This window comes from Stegodyphus dumicola, chromosome 4 (genome assembly GCF_044657685.1).
Source record: "Stegodyphus dumicola isolate Sdum_Otavi_A_Nest chromosome 4, ASM4465768v1".
NCBI lineage: Eukaryota > Metazoa > Arthropoda > Arachnida > Araneae > Eresidae > Stegodyphus > Stegodyphus dumicola.
This window is the reverse complement of record NC_140771.1, coordinates 4,362,337-4,376,008: the sequence shown is the minus strand read 5'-3', so window position 1 is coordinate 4,376,008 and position 13,672 is coordinate 4,362,337. Positions and strand designations below refer to the sequence as shown.

The following is a 13,672-nucleotide window of genomic DNA, read 5'->3' as shown; positions in this document are numbered from 1 at the left end:
ATGATCTTCCGAAGAAAAAATGATTATTAAAGCTTTTACCTTGAGCCGTCTTTGGGGAATTCCCTAAATCCTTATTGCATTAGGCACATTTTTTTAAAAATTGCACATCCTTATCGCCAGCTTTCGTGTATCCTTTAGTGGGTAATTATTTCACAAGATACACTCTTTTACTCTACATGCTACTTTTATTATATATACAAAACATATCATCACTCTCATGCACACTTATATCTACAGCTACTCGCATTCCAGTCCTTTTCTCATTACTGGGCGAGCTTCGATGCTTGGCACTGTGCCAGCTTTTAGTCCGATTATGATATACACGTCAATAATTCTCGATATACCGCAATTTTATTCCACTTTAAAATTCGTGAAGTCCAGACGCCAAACAGTATTAACTAACCAGCATATCAAAGAATTACTGAGAAGTGCTGTCACCAATTTTTCACCAAATTTTAAAGAATTATCAAGAAAAGTAAAATAAATGTGTTTAATTTTAAATATTTAAATTCAATACACATATTTTGTACGTTTATATGTTTTCAATAAATATAATTTCTGTAAAAAATTTTTTTTTAATTCCTTTTTTGCATACCTTTTAAATACGTATTTAATTGCGGCTAACGAAAAATTTCAAATTTTGAAAAATGGCTCAGATTTTCAAGGAGCTTGGCCACCTCTGGCATATTTAATTCATTAGTATAGCTAAATAAATACAGTACAAAGGCTCCAATCCAAAAATCCATTATCCGGAATGATCTATAATCCGGACCCCAAAGCCACAAACTTACGCATGCACGTAAAGCGTTTACACATGTGCGTTTGATGCACGCAACTGCTATGCATGTGCATAAAGCCAGTAAAGCGTTTACCCATGTGTGGCTTCTGATAGTGAAGAAAGTAACAGAGAACGTTATTGAAGGTAAAAAAATTTCTATTGACAAGTTAGTCAGTATTCTCGACACAGTTACAGGACTTGAACAGTGGAACTCTGTAAATGAACAAGAAATTATGTCTGTTTATAGAATTAAAGAGAAAGCAACTTAAACAACTTACATTGATAGAAATGTTTGCTAAAGTAAAGAAATAAATATTAAGCTTTTTTTTTTTTTTTTTTTTTTTTTTTTGTAAATTTTGATACCTTTTAGATCATAATCGTTCTTTATTTCATAAATTATGGTTTCATATTTTTAATTATATAATTTCTGCATGCCATTTTATCAGATTTAAACTGATGATCTTTAATCCGGAATCACCGGATCAAGTGCAAGTCTCGACGAGTCCGGATTACGGACTTTGTACTGTACTCTTAAACTAGCTAATTTTTTTTAGAATTTACTTTTATGATGGAATACCATTAGTTTCCCTAATTCGTAAACCATATATCTCTGCATGAAAAAATTTCAAATTTAAAGTGCATTTTGTTATACTCTAAATCTTAATTAGTTCAATAATATGCCCAATATAAGATCCTTGCATTTACATATTGTTGAAATAGATTGTTACATATGGCTTGTTTAGGGATGTAAAGTATAAATGTAATTTTATTATTATTATACATATTACAGCAATGATTTTTTTACAGAGTAAACTTTTTTTCCTTCTTTTTAATCTGACATTTTTAAACTTTTCACTGAAGTGCTTATTTCACTGAAGTGAATTTTAATTTGAAATTTGAAATTGTTGACAAAACATTAAAGGAGGTTGCATTTTAAAAAATTCTTACATAAAATTTCCTATATTTTATTATTCAAATTCTTTGTAACCTGCTTCCATAAAAGTTTTAAGATCTGTCTATAAGAATGCTTTTATTTAATATCAAAATATTTCTTGTGCATTGTTTATTAGTAAATGTAGTTTCTAACTGCAAGTATTTTACCTTGATTACGGCCATGACAAGATTTTTGAAAACAACCTTTCTTTGCTAAGCTTTTATGTGATTGCTTTACTAATAGCATCATATTGTACTTTAATGTAAATGTGTACTCTGTGGTTTTCTTTCCTTCTGCAAAATCAGAAAATTTACTTCTCTTCCCCTCCCCCCTTTTTGTGCTTAATCATGTTTGTAGCTTTTAGATGTCTTTTTTTTTAAAAGAGGTGCAAGAAAAATTTGTGAATTCTCTCAAATTACTGTAATTTTAATTTCTACATTTTATTTACATGAGAATTTATATTCTAGATCTGTTCTCCTGGATTTGGTTCTGTAGATATGTTAAAATGAAAGCTTTGTTATACTTCATCGAATTATTTCCTTGATGACATTATCAGGGTCAATGTTCCTTCTAACCTTCTTCGGGAACATGCAAGGACCTGACTCGGAACAGAGAGCTTACTAAAGCTATGTTCAAAACTGTGGGAAGTAAACAGGATACACAAGAAGGGTATACTAAACCCTTTATTTTTCTCTATTTACAATGACTTCCGTACTTCGGAATACACCGACCTGCTACTTGGGGTCAAAACGTAAAAGTATAAAAATAAAACTAAACTCTAATTTAACTTTAGAATAATAAACGTGGAAGATTGGCCTTATATTAACAGGAAGCGTATGTAGTACAGAGAACTGTGAACACTACAATACGCTTAAAATTTATCAAGAGGATTAAAACCTCTGGCCTGGAAGGCAACAAGCAACTGCGTAACTTCTAAGGTAAGCGGCCTGCTTCGACTCACTGCTTCCTCTCTCTCGCTTGGCAAAAAGCCACAACTTAAATACTTGGCGTTCGCCAGACAAACTTTGCATAAAAACTTAACGCTTATAATTCTGGCCGGAAGTAGAAAATAAGAAGTGATAGTAAAGATTTAAAATAAAATAAACGTTAGTAAAACTTATGATCCTTACAATATTAGTTCAATTTTATGTTTATCAAATATGATCATTTGGTGATAATTTTCTGTATTTAAAAACTTTCGTTTATCTCGGCAGTGGAATATAGCTACCCTCAAATACAGCACAAAGTAATGTAATATAACTTTGATAATAAGTGCAAGTGTTGCAATATTTTTTTTTTTTTTTTTTTTTGTCACTAAAGATGAAAAATTCACAACATATTGGGATAGATACTGTTACTGAATTTCATTGTATCCATGTTTGCAGGCATGTGTATAAACTTGGACAGAGGTGGAGCTAATGATGTCAGGTTATTTAAATAATACATACAAGCCTTCATGGAGGACTTGTTGAGGGAATATGAATATCACATAACATATTGGAAAACAGCAAAAATAGTAAAAACCAGCCAGCCCAAACCTGGGTCAAACACCCAGTATTCGGCAGTTTAAATCTCTCAGCCACTGAGTGAATGACCTAAACATGGAAAAAGATACGGGGGGGGGGGACGATCGAATTCTCTTTCCGAAATGAAGAATAGGATCAGACTATTTTCCAATATAATAATATACTGTGCAACCAAAAAGGAATATTAAAAGAAAGTTTAGTTTCAAAAATTAAATTACAATAAAGTATTTTAAGCAATCTTTAAAAGAATTTCATATTGTTATTCTTTTTTAAGCTAAACTCATATGTATATATTCCTCCTTCATTTTCATTGTAGTTTGCTGAGCTTGAAACCATTCTTGGAGATTTTGAACGTGCTCGTGCTATATACGAAGTTGCCATTAACCAGCCTAGATTGGATATGCCTGAAGTTATATGGAAGGCATACATTGATTTTGAAATAGAGCAGGAAGAATTTGACCTTGCAAGACAATTGTATGAAAGACTTTTAGAAAGAACACAACATGTAAAGGTAAAAACTATTCGAGTATTTCATTGGTATATGTTTGCTTTTTTAATGTGAATGAATATCATTTTGTTTATTTAAATTTAGAAAAGTATTCTTTTGTGACATGAAAATTTATTCATATTTTATATTATTTTTCAATGTATTCCATAATTTTCTAACTGTATCTAAAATTGATATAATTTTTTTACAGGTTTGGATAAGTTTTGCAAGATTTGAACTTGGCTGTGGAGAAGGAAAAAATGCTATTTTGCAAGCAAGGCATGTTTATGAGAAAGCAAACAAAAGTCTGAAAAATTCTAGTGAAAAGGAAGAGAGACTTATGCTTCTAGAAGCATGGAAAGAGTTTGAGGTAATCTATCTTCTCACATACACAATTTTAAATTTTCTGTCATTGCTCATGCTATATATAAACATTCAAATGTTCACGAGTCCCCAATTTTAATAATTTCAGTGAAAAATCCAGTTAGTTGCCCTGATAAAAAAACTCAATTAAAACATCAGAACTTAAAATTATATTTGATGAAGTTTAGCTTATATTTCTTAAAATGGTTAAAAAAATAAATAAAATTTCCTTTCTTCAAACCAATTTTTCTCTCTTTATTGTTTAGTCTTTATGTATAAGTCTTGATGTTGAAAAAGTGCGTAAGCATGACTGTTCCAGTTCTCATGGATGAATAAGCTTTCTTTGGCCATGGGAATGAAGGGTGTCACCATTCCACACTTATGTGTTTGGTGGCTGGATCAGTGATATCATGTTGTTTTGTTAGCAGCAGTAAAAGGATATGGTTACCCATTTCATGATAATGCATAAGGTTTTAGTGGAAACATCCATGCGGTAACTCTTCTGCGTGAGATGTTTCTGAACCCATTGCGTGCAAACTTTTCGGTATTGCAACCTTTCATGCAGAAGTATATGAACACTTCCTTTGCTCATAGACATTTCATCTGCTATCTTATGAGTTATGATTCACCAATTATTTATCATGAAACTGTTCACAGCTGCAATTGCTAACAGGATGATAATCATATATACTTTGACCTGGTCATGCCATGTCGCCTGTACTGCTTGTTCCTTTATGAAAATCATTACACCATCTAAATACTGTCTTTGCGTAACATACACATTTTGTATGCAACGATAAATTTCTCCAGCATTCATATTTCCAGCCATTAGAAATTGCACAACCTCAAGTTGACAATGTTTGGAGGCATTCATGATACAAACAATACTGTTGACCTTGCTTCTGCCGCTTTTTATTTTTAGCAGCTTTTTCCCATTGATGGTAGTTAGTGTACCTACCTTGACAGTTCCAAATAAGTGAATAGACAAGTGGTTAAAACTGTGGAAACCTTTTGGAAAAAGTGTAGCTCTAAGGTTTGATGGTATAAAATACCATTCTGTTTTTGATTTATACCATAAAATTATATATAAATGAAAAGATATTTAATCAAGAGCAAAATGCATCAAAGTTTCTGTCAAAAGTTATAGCCAAATAATCAGGAAAAAAAAAAAAAAAAAGATGAATAACTAGCTTAGATTCATATGAAATAGATTTCCTTTATTTCAATGGGGTTGCTGTTCATGGGTGTTAAGACAGTCGAACATCATCATCTTGTTCGCCAATGGAGTAGGATTGATTGAACTTAAATCAAGGAGGCCCTTCTAAATTTTTGAAGGGGTACAAAAAGAGCCAATCACTACAAAATCAAGCCAGTAAAAGTAGAAAAAAGTCTGCAACATCAAGTGATGATCAAGTGAAGAATTAAGAGACTGTGCTTAATTAATATAAGAAAATCAACTAAATGTGTACAAGAAGAGATGGTGCTATAAAATGTGAAGTTGAGCAAAAGCACCGTTTTGGTGCAGACTGCAGGAAAATGTATAAATGCTTACATGCTGGAACAAAAACCATTTTTATCTCTTAAACAATGGACAAATTAAACTGGGCTAAAACTTTTATTAACTGGATGGTGGAACAATGGAATTGTGTTATTTATAGTAATGAAACCAAAATGTTGGTGTTTGTTAGTGATGGCATATAATATGTAAGGAGATTTTAGTCCTGATTGCATTGCACCTTACATGAAACATTCAATTACTGTCATGGTCTAGGTTATATGATATCAAAAGATAGAGGCAGAATTTGAGTGATTAAGAGAAATATAAATGTCTAGAGGGATGTAAAAGAATATGAGCCCAACTAAACTAACAAGTTGTAAGTACATTAATGTTTCCAATATAATGAAGCATTTATATCTGAAGAGTATTTAGCTTTTCTTAGTATCTGCTGCTGTGTGCAAAAAGTGGTTTCAAAGTAATCATATTCCATTGTTGGATATGGTGAGAATTTTTGTATATTTCGTTTTCTTTATGTATTTCAGTTTTCTTCTCTATAACTGCATTACATTCTTGATGAAATTATCCTTCCACCGAATAATTTTATTATATTGCTCTCGGGGGCGGGGGGGGGGTAGGGGGGGAACAAAATTATAAAATTTTGGTCACTACTGTAGTTTTATCAGTCTCTTAAAAGGTCACTTAAATTTTCATGAAAAACACTATAAAAGTATTAATTTTTCATTGAAGAAATTTAACAGTAATTATATTTCTAAATGTAATGTGTGATTAAAAAATCACATAAGCTGATGCAGCTGTTTTTTCCTAATGAATTCTAAGCATTAGTCTCTCTTCTTGTACACATTTAGTTGGTTTTTTAATGAGTTTTAAACATTAGGAAAATTTGTGCAGTAGTGCACAGGTGTAGGAAATAGTCTTCTTGCTTCCATCAAACTGATAGAAGCAAAAAGTAAAAGATTAATACCTTGATTAATTTTAAAATTATATGCATTTCCTACTGTTCATTCAATTTAGTAGTTATGGCAGTAATGCTGCATTAAAGCATTAAGCATCCAGTATATGCATGAAAAATTTTTACTTACAATTTTTGTGTACAGAGTATATTTTTTCAATGAGAAAATGAAAACTTTTAATTTGTTAAATTGCATTTTATTTATTTATTTATTTTATTTTCTTTCTTTCTGATTCATAAAAGGAGCAATATGGAGATGAGCATTCAAAGGAAGAAGTTGAAAGACTATTACCAAAGAAAGTTAAGAAGCGAAGGAAAATTATGAATGAAGATGGGGTATATGGATTATATTTATCATTTTACTTATATATTTTAAAAAATTTCAAGGAAAATAATGCATAAATCGTTAAAATATTTATAATCAAAATTTCAAGACTACAAATAGAGATTAGGCATTGTTTTACACATATAAACAAATATCCATTTTTAAAATTATTGTATCCAAAAAGAATTTCCTCTATGTATTTATTATTTTTTAAATCTGCTTAAAGTATTTGAAGCTTTTATGTGGTAGGGATATATGGTTTTTCTTATTCAAAAAATTTTGTTTATATTTAAATAGATAAATAGTGTTTAATATATATTTTTTATGTACACTACATTTAATATATAAAACAAGTAGAAATTAAGATTCTTAGCTTGGAGTGAAATTCATATTTTAAAATTTTCTTAGAAAATTCAGAAAATTTGACACTATGTAAACATTATAATGCATTTACTCTAACTGAACAGTTGGACTTCTATTAAAAAAATAACAGAATCCCATGAGGAAACTTCATTAAATGGACACTACGTTAAAATATAGTTCAAATAAACATCATCTGAAATTTTAAATACAGGCAATATAAATCTAATTTTAATGCTAAAAATGTATATGTTACTAAGTATGAAAAGCAGGCATTTTTGTAGGTATTGTATGCAATGCAAAAGACAAATTGACAAAGTATAAAATACTCCTGCTAATGATGTTTCTAATATCATGTGGTAGGGTGCGTGACTTGCATAAATCGTTAAATAATGTATAAATCGTTAAAATATTTATAATCAAAATTTCAAGACTACAAATAGAGATTAGGCATTGTTTTACACATATAAACAAATATCCATTTTTAAAATTATTGTATCCAAAAAGAATTTCCTCTATGTATTTATGTATTTTCTCTATGTATTTATGTATTTCCTCTATGTATTTTCTCTATGAATTGACTGTTTCCTCAGGTAGAGAATTTCCATTTGTATTTGTGGTCTTTTTCAGAAGTGATAAAATGTATTTAATGAAATAGAATAATAATGTTTAATGAAATAATAGTTTAATGTTTTTTAATGAAATAGAGTTTAATGAAATAGAGAAATACGCCAATTTAAAATTAGGCAAAAGAGCAACCTTAAAATGTGTTAACCATCTCTATTTTCTTGCTTAAATGCAGATGTCAGAATATTCCCAAATTTATACAAGTCAAATGCAACATTAAATTTTCAGTTCACATTTCTGAAATTGTACATAACTTCGAATTGTAACTTATCCATCATATAAAAAACAAATGAACATTTGTCTAATATTGAGTATGAATTATATCATCTTCGTTTCAGAAGTGCCAAATCTATTTAAAATTCTCTATTGATCATAAATCTTAGTCTAGAACTGAAACTACTTGTCAATATCATTCTTGCTTCTAAATTCCAAAAGCTAGCACTCCAATTTTCTAACCCCACCAATTCTGTTAATTTTCCAATTGTAATTTCTAATCCTGTTCTTAACATCTCTGATTTTGGAGGATCAGATGAAAGAATAAATTATAATTTCAAGTTTTCAGAAGCATTCCTCCCACCCCTTTTCTTTTCTTCACCGGCAGGACAGCCAGGTCCTCTTAGGAAAGGTACTTGTCAGTGTGTTTCAAGTCCTGCTGACAATTATAATTATTTCTATATGCCTAGGTCATGTTCCCCAAAACCTGTAAGGGAAAACAAATGAAAGAATTAAAAATTGGTAGGTAACATAAACAGAGTAATGTTTTGGAGTGAAGAGTGGGCATTGTGGTGGCTATGAAGCATTATCACTGTATGCAAACCAAAAAAGTACATAAACTAGTCCTAAATATGTTGATGTAGGAATCACATTAGTGATATATTGATACCAAATTCGGTTACAGATAGTATAAACAAAAATTTATTAACTGGTTAATTAATAAAATATTAGTTAATATTAATAAAATATGTTGATGCAAACACTCCTCATTCAAATATACAAATATTCAGTTTCTGTTGCAAACACAATAATTTTGTATATAAATACACAAGATCACTAAAAAAACATAAACTAGTCTAGCTATTATGTTGAAGCAGAAACCCCTGCTACAGTTAAACATACATTTTGATATATTCATGCAGCATATAAATATCGATGTGAATGTAATGAGTATGTACAAGTTGGGAATATCTGTATGGATAATAGCAGTATAGGCATTATAAGTAGTGCAAACATGTGGGAATAATAAGACATAAATTGATAATACAAATAAGCAAATAAGTAAGTACCATGACACTGATATGTTACAGACATATATGCATGCTAATACTATTGTGTAATATATATATGAAGCCATTAGTGCATTGAGTTACTAGTAAGCTTAACCTGATCACGTAGTAAAACATGTACATTGTGCACAAAAAAGAGGGGGAACAGTTCTACATCTCCCGTTCTACTAGGCCAATTGACAAAATTCAAACTGCGTTTTTTGTGTGTCGAAAGCGCGACTTATAAAAGATATATTAGATTTATATATAATATCATTCTAGCATAGGTTTTTGACACAAAATCGGATGTTTCTGAACTGACATGCCAATTTTTTTCCAAATTTGGTGCGAAATTTACAGAGAAATTCAAAAATTTATCTTGGCGTATTTTTTTCAGTCTTCGCCAGTACTTGGCGAACTTCTTAATTTATAGCAACCTTCCTTTTCTTTTTCATTGTAGATGAGCAGAAAAAAGTCATCGTTCATACTTTCAAATAATTTTAACAAAGTGTGTATTATCGTTTGGCATTATTATCGCTCAAAAAAAAAAAAAAAAAAAGAGCCAAATTTCAAAACGCTTGCATATATTAGAAAATTTTAAATAAAAAACTGTAATTTTTTGCAGGTGTGCCTAGAAATACTACTTTAAGGTTATGTTAAAAATTTTGTAGGTTTATAATACAAAAATATTTTCGAAAAATTTATAAAAATATTAAACTATTTATTAAATACGAATTTAAAAAATAAATCGTAAAAAATGTGCAAATTTGGGTTATAAATTTCAAATTCTGGAAGAAGGAATCATGTAAGCTTAATAAAAAAAAGAGAGATTAATAAATATATATCAAATTCAATTAACATTAAGGAGCTAAATATTTAGAGCTAATTTTTTAAAAACTACTTGTACAAGTTTTACAAAACTTGGCAATTTGGCATAATTTGAGTCGTAGGATCAAAACATGGAAAAAAATTGGCATGTCATTTCAGAAAAGTCTGATTTTTGTGTCAAAATACCTATATTAGAACAATGCTATATAAAAATCTAATACATATCCTGTCGCGCTTTCGAGACATGAAAAACAGGACTTGAATTTTGTCAATCAACCCAGTAGAATGGGAAATATAGAACAGTCTCCCCCTTTTTTTGCACAGTGTACATATTTATGTATAGTTTTATATAAATCCCATAAATTTGGATAGCTACAGCATAACAGCAGAAATTGTACCATGGTTTTCTAAATTGCTGCAAATCAAAACTGATATGTTGATTATTAAAAATGTTTTTAGCTCAAGCAAAATAGCAGTATTCATTAGCTGGTTTCTGAAGGTGAAATCTAGCCATTTCTAGGCAATCGAAGATGTAGTGACCTGAGACCCAAATAGCCCCACATATATATTGATCACTGTCATGAAGACTGAAGAGGTTTAAGTAACTCATGTAAGGCTGTTCCATTGTTGAGATTCACACAAACCTTGAGCTCCTGAAATTATTGCTCCTATTCTAAAAGCTTTCAGTAAAATTTTAGGAGCACAGAAAGATACAATCTGCCACTTACTCATAACATTATTTTAATAATAAACTGCTCATTTTAATCTTAACCACGAGGAAAGATTAAACCAAGATTACATGAAATTCATTCTAGTTTAAACATTATTATTTCCAACAGATAATTTTTATGGACAAATAGACATACATCAGTGGAGTCGTGAAACTGATAAATTAAAGCCCATATAGCTTAATTCTTAAGATCCTACAGCTTCCGATCTTCTGAAAGTGAAAACAATTATCAAGTCTTCTCATATACTCTCAACTCAGCTTAAAGAATTGCTCATACTACCTATTGCCAACTGTGCTAGATTTTCTGTGCTTTTCTTACAATTCCAAAAATAGAGTTCTTTTTGACATTGGCATGCCCTTTAGCCAAATAATTAGTTTTTAGATTTTTTAAATAATAATTCTTTAGATAATATAAAAATACTTCTCCTCAGTACTCAGGTATGATTTCTATTGATTTTATCACTGTTTACTAATGTTCCAGTCAAGGGAGTATTAAAGTATCTTAAATCACAAATACTGAAATTGAAGAGTTAATTTCTCTCACAAATTTTTTTGAAGCCAAGAGTTCTATTTTTCAGAATATCCCACGTTGAAGAACAAGCTATAGATAATCCCCTTAGTTTAGTACTTGCTGATATTTTATGTCAAATTATTTGAAAAAAAATTTCTTTTTGGTTCTGTTTTTACTACAGCACATTAGAACGTTACATATTAACATTATGGCATGTTAGATGGCACATTTGTGATTTTTGATGGTAATAAAAAAGGTTTATCCCTGATTTTGTCATGGACTCGACTTATCCAGCTATTTAGTTTACTTTTGATATTGATTCTGACAATTCCCTTAATTTTCTTAATATTCTAATAATTCACAATGAATTTGACTTTGTTCGATTTAGCAAATTATATCCCCTTGTTAGCGAAAGATAGCTTCTTTTTACTCTTATCTATATATTTTGCATGCTTAAAGTTTGTTTTTCAGAATCTTTTGAATGAATTTGGTTATTTCAAATCAACTGCCATTAATTTCTCTCATGGTTATTAAAATAAAGCTTTTAAATAATTTTCAGCTTGCCATCAAAGAAAACATTCAGCTGTTGGAAATAGCATTAATAAATTTGTTGTCATTCCATTTCATCCTTCTATCAATTATAATATTGCACATATTCTCCAGAAGTTCAACTTTTTTTTTACCTGAAAATGTCATTCAAATCTATAACATACACTGAATTTACTATTTAAGCATAAATGTTTGTATTTTCGGGGCAGACACTAAACTTTAAAAAGATAAATGAATTTTTAATGTCTTATTTTCACCCTATAAGTGGCAAGACCACTTATATCTCATCATGAAATCTGTTGTTACGTGGATTGCACTGTTATTTAAAATATGTTTTCTTATTAACTGGAACCATTAGGAATCCTGGTGAGTGGAAATTTATGAAAACAAAGTGTAAAACAAACAATTATAGGAATCTAATAAATGTTCTTCAAATACAGCTTTTCATAAGGAAATCCAAAAAACTGAAATTGTTTTTATATGGTGTTAAAAAATGCATGAAACTTAATATTTCTTTTAAAATTCAATGACTTGTATTAGAATAAAATTGAAAAATTTCTCATTTTAATAATGTGTATTTAAATATTTTTTTATATATATATTTTTAGACTGAAGGAGGATGGGAAGAATATTATGACTACATATTCCCATCTGATGAAGTTGCAAAACCACATTTAAAACTACTAGAGCTTGCCAAAAAGTGGAAAAAATCTCAAGAAACAACTAAAGAAAGCAATACATCTGAAACAGAAAACATGGACAGCTGAACTCAGTTGCCATTTTGTAAACAGACTGATCATCTGACATATATATATGTCTTTGTAAAGATGTGAATGTACATAATTTAAAATGTAAATAAAATTTTTATTACTTACATATAAAATTTTTAAATGCCTTTTTTAACTAAATACATAATTTATTCAATGAGAAAAACTCTTAATTATAGTGTTATTGTTTCCAAAATGCACTGATCCAGTTGATATATGAAGTCTGGTGTCACTGACTTCATATATCAACTGAACACTGGAAGGTCAGAAACATTACTTTAATGCCATTATGAAGTTCCTCTGCATCAGGGCGTGTTGGAGTACTATTTAGTAAAAAAATAGTTTTTCTGAGAAAATTGTTTTCTTTCAAAAACTTCACTGTTGAAAGAATAAATCTCATCCATTTGCTTTTTTAACTGAAGTGTTTTTTTAAAACTGTTGTAAAGGATTTAAGATTTTAGGACCTTTCCAATCATTATAAGGTCCATTTTGAGATTCACTGTAGCATAACTGCATGCAAAAAATTTCAGCTTTTCTTTATTATATCAGAGGATGCCATTCTAGTTCTTGCTGCAAGATTCTTACTGCGCAACCTTTAGTAATTAAGACTAGACTCATCACAATTAAACATTTGATCTGTTAACTTTCAGTTTCAATTAATTCCTTCAAAATTTGACGTAGTATTTCACCACAAACACTTAACTGATGATGGACAAGGCTAGAAGCAGAGCATACTGCACAGGGTGGTTAAATTTTGGAAATGGAGTTTGCAAAAAGTCCACTTCCAAAAAACCCATTTTTCGAGCGGCATAAAGTCTCGCACCAAGCCTGCAGATGAATATGGTCCTGTTTCTTCCATCGGTTGAGTCAACGGACACTTGTAAAATCTGGGTCCCCTTCAATGACATAATTATGATATTGACCCCTTAAAGGAATGGCTTTTTTCATCAACCCCCTTACATTCTTCTCTATAATATGCAGTAAACAACATAATCATAATACAAATAATTGCACATAAACAATTAGACTAAAAATATGAACAAAAGTTATTTTAAAAAATGGTTTATTAAATTTATATTTTATTATTTTTAAATCTCAAACACAAGTTTTCAGAAAACAAATATCACAGATGATTTTAGTTTATTTTACCCTTATAG

General features: G+C 29.8%; 1 protein-coding gene across 1 annotated transcript in view; it reads left to right on the top strand.

The window, feature by feature from the left end:
• The window catches only part of crn (pre-mRNA splicing factor crn), a 61,356-nt gene extending 48,725 nt beyond the window's left edge, over window positions 1-12,631 (top strand). Inside the window, exons 12-15 of the mRNA XM_085814486.1 lie at window positions 3,555-3,749; window positions 3,937-4,095; window positions 6,800-6,892; window positions 12,357-12,631. Of these exons, the coding sequence (XP_085670612.1) occupies window positions 3,555-3,749; window positions 3,937-4,095; window positions 6,800-6,892; window positions 12,357-12,515 (606 nt within the window). The 3' untranslated portion in view covers window positions 12,516-12,631. The remainder of the gene's footprint in view (window positions 1-3,554; window positions 3,750-3,936; window positions 4,096-6,799; window positions 6,893-12,356) is intronic.
• Window positions 12,632-13,672: the final 1,041 nt, after the last annotated feature.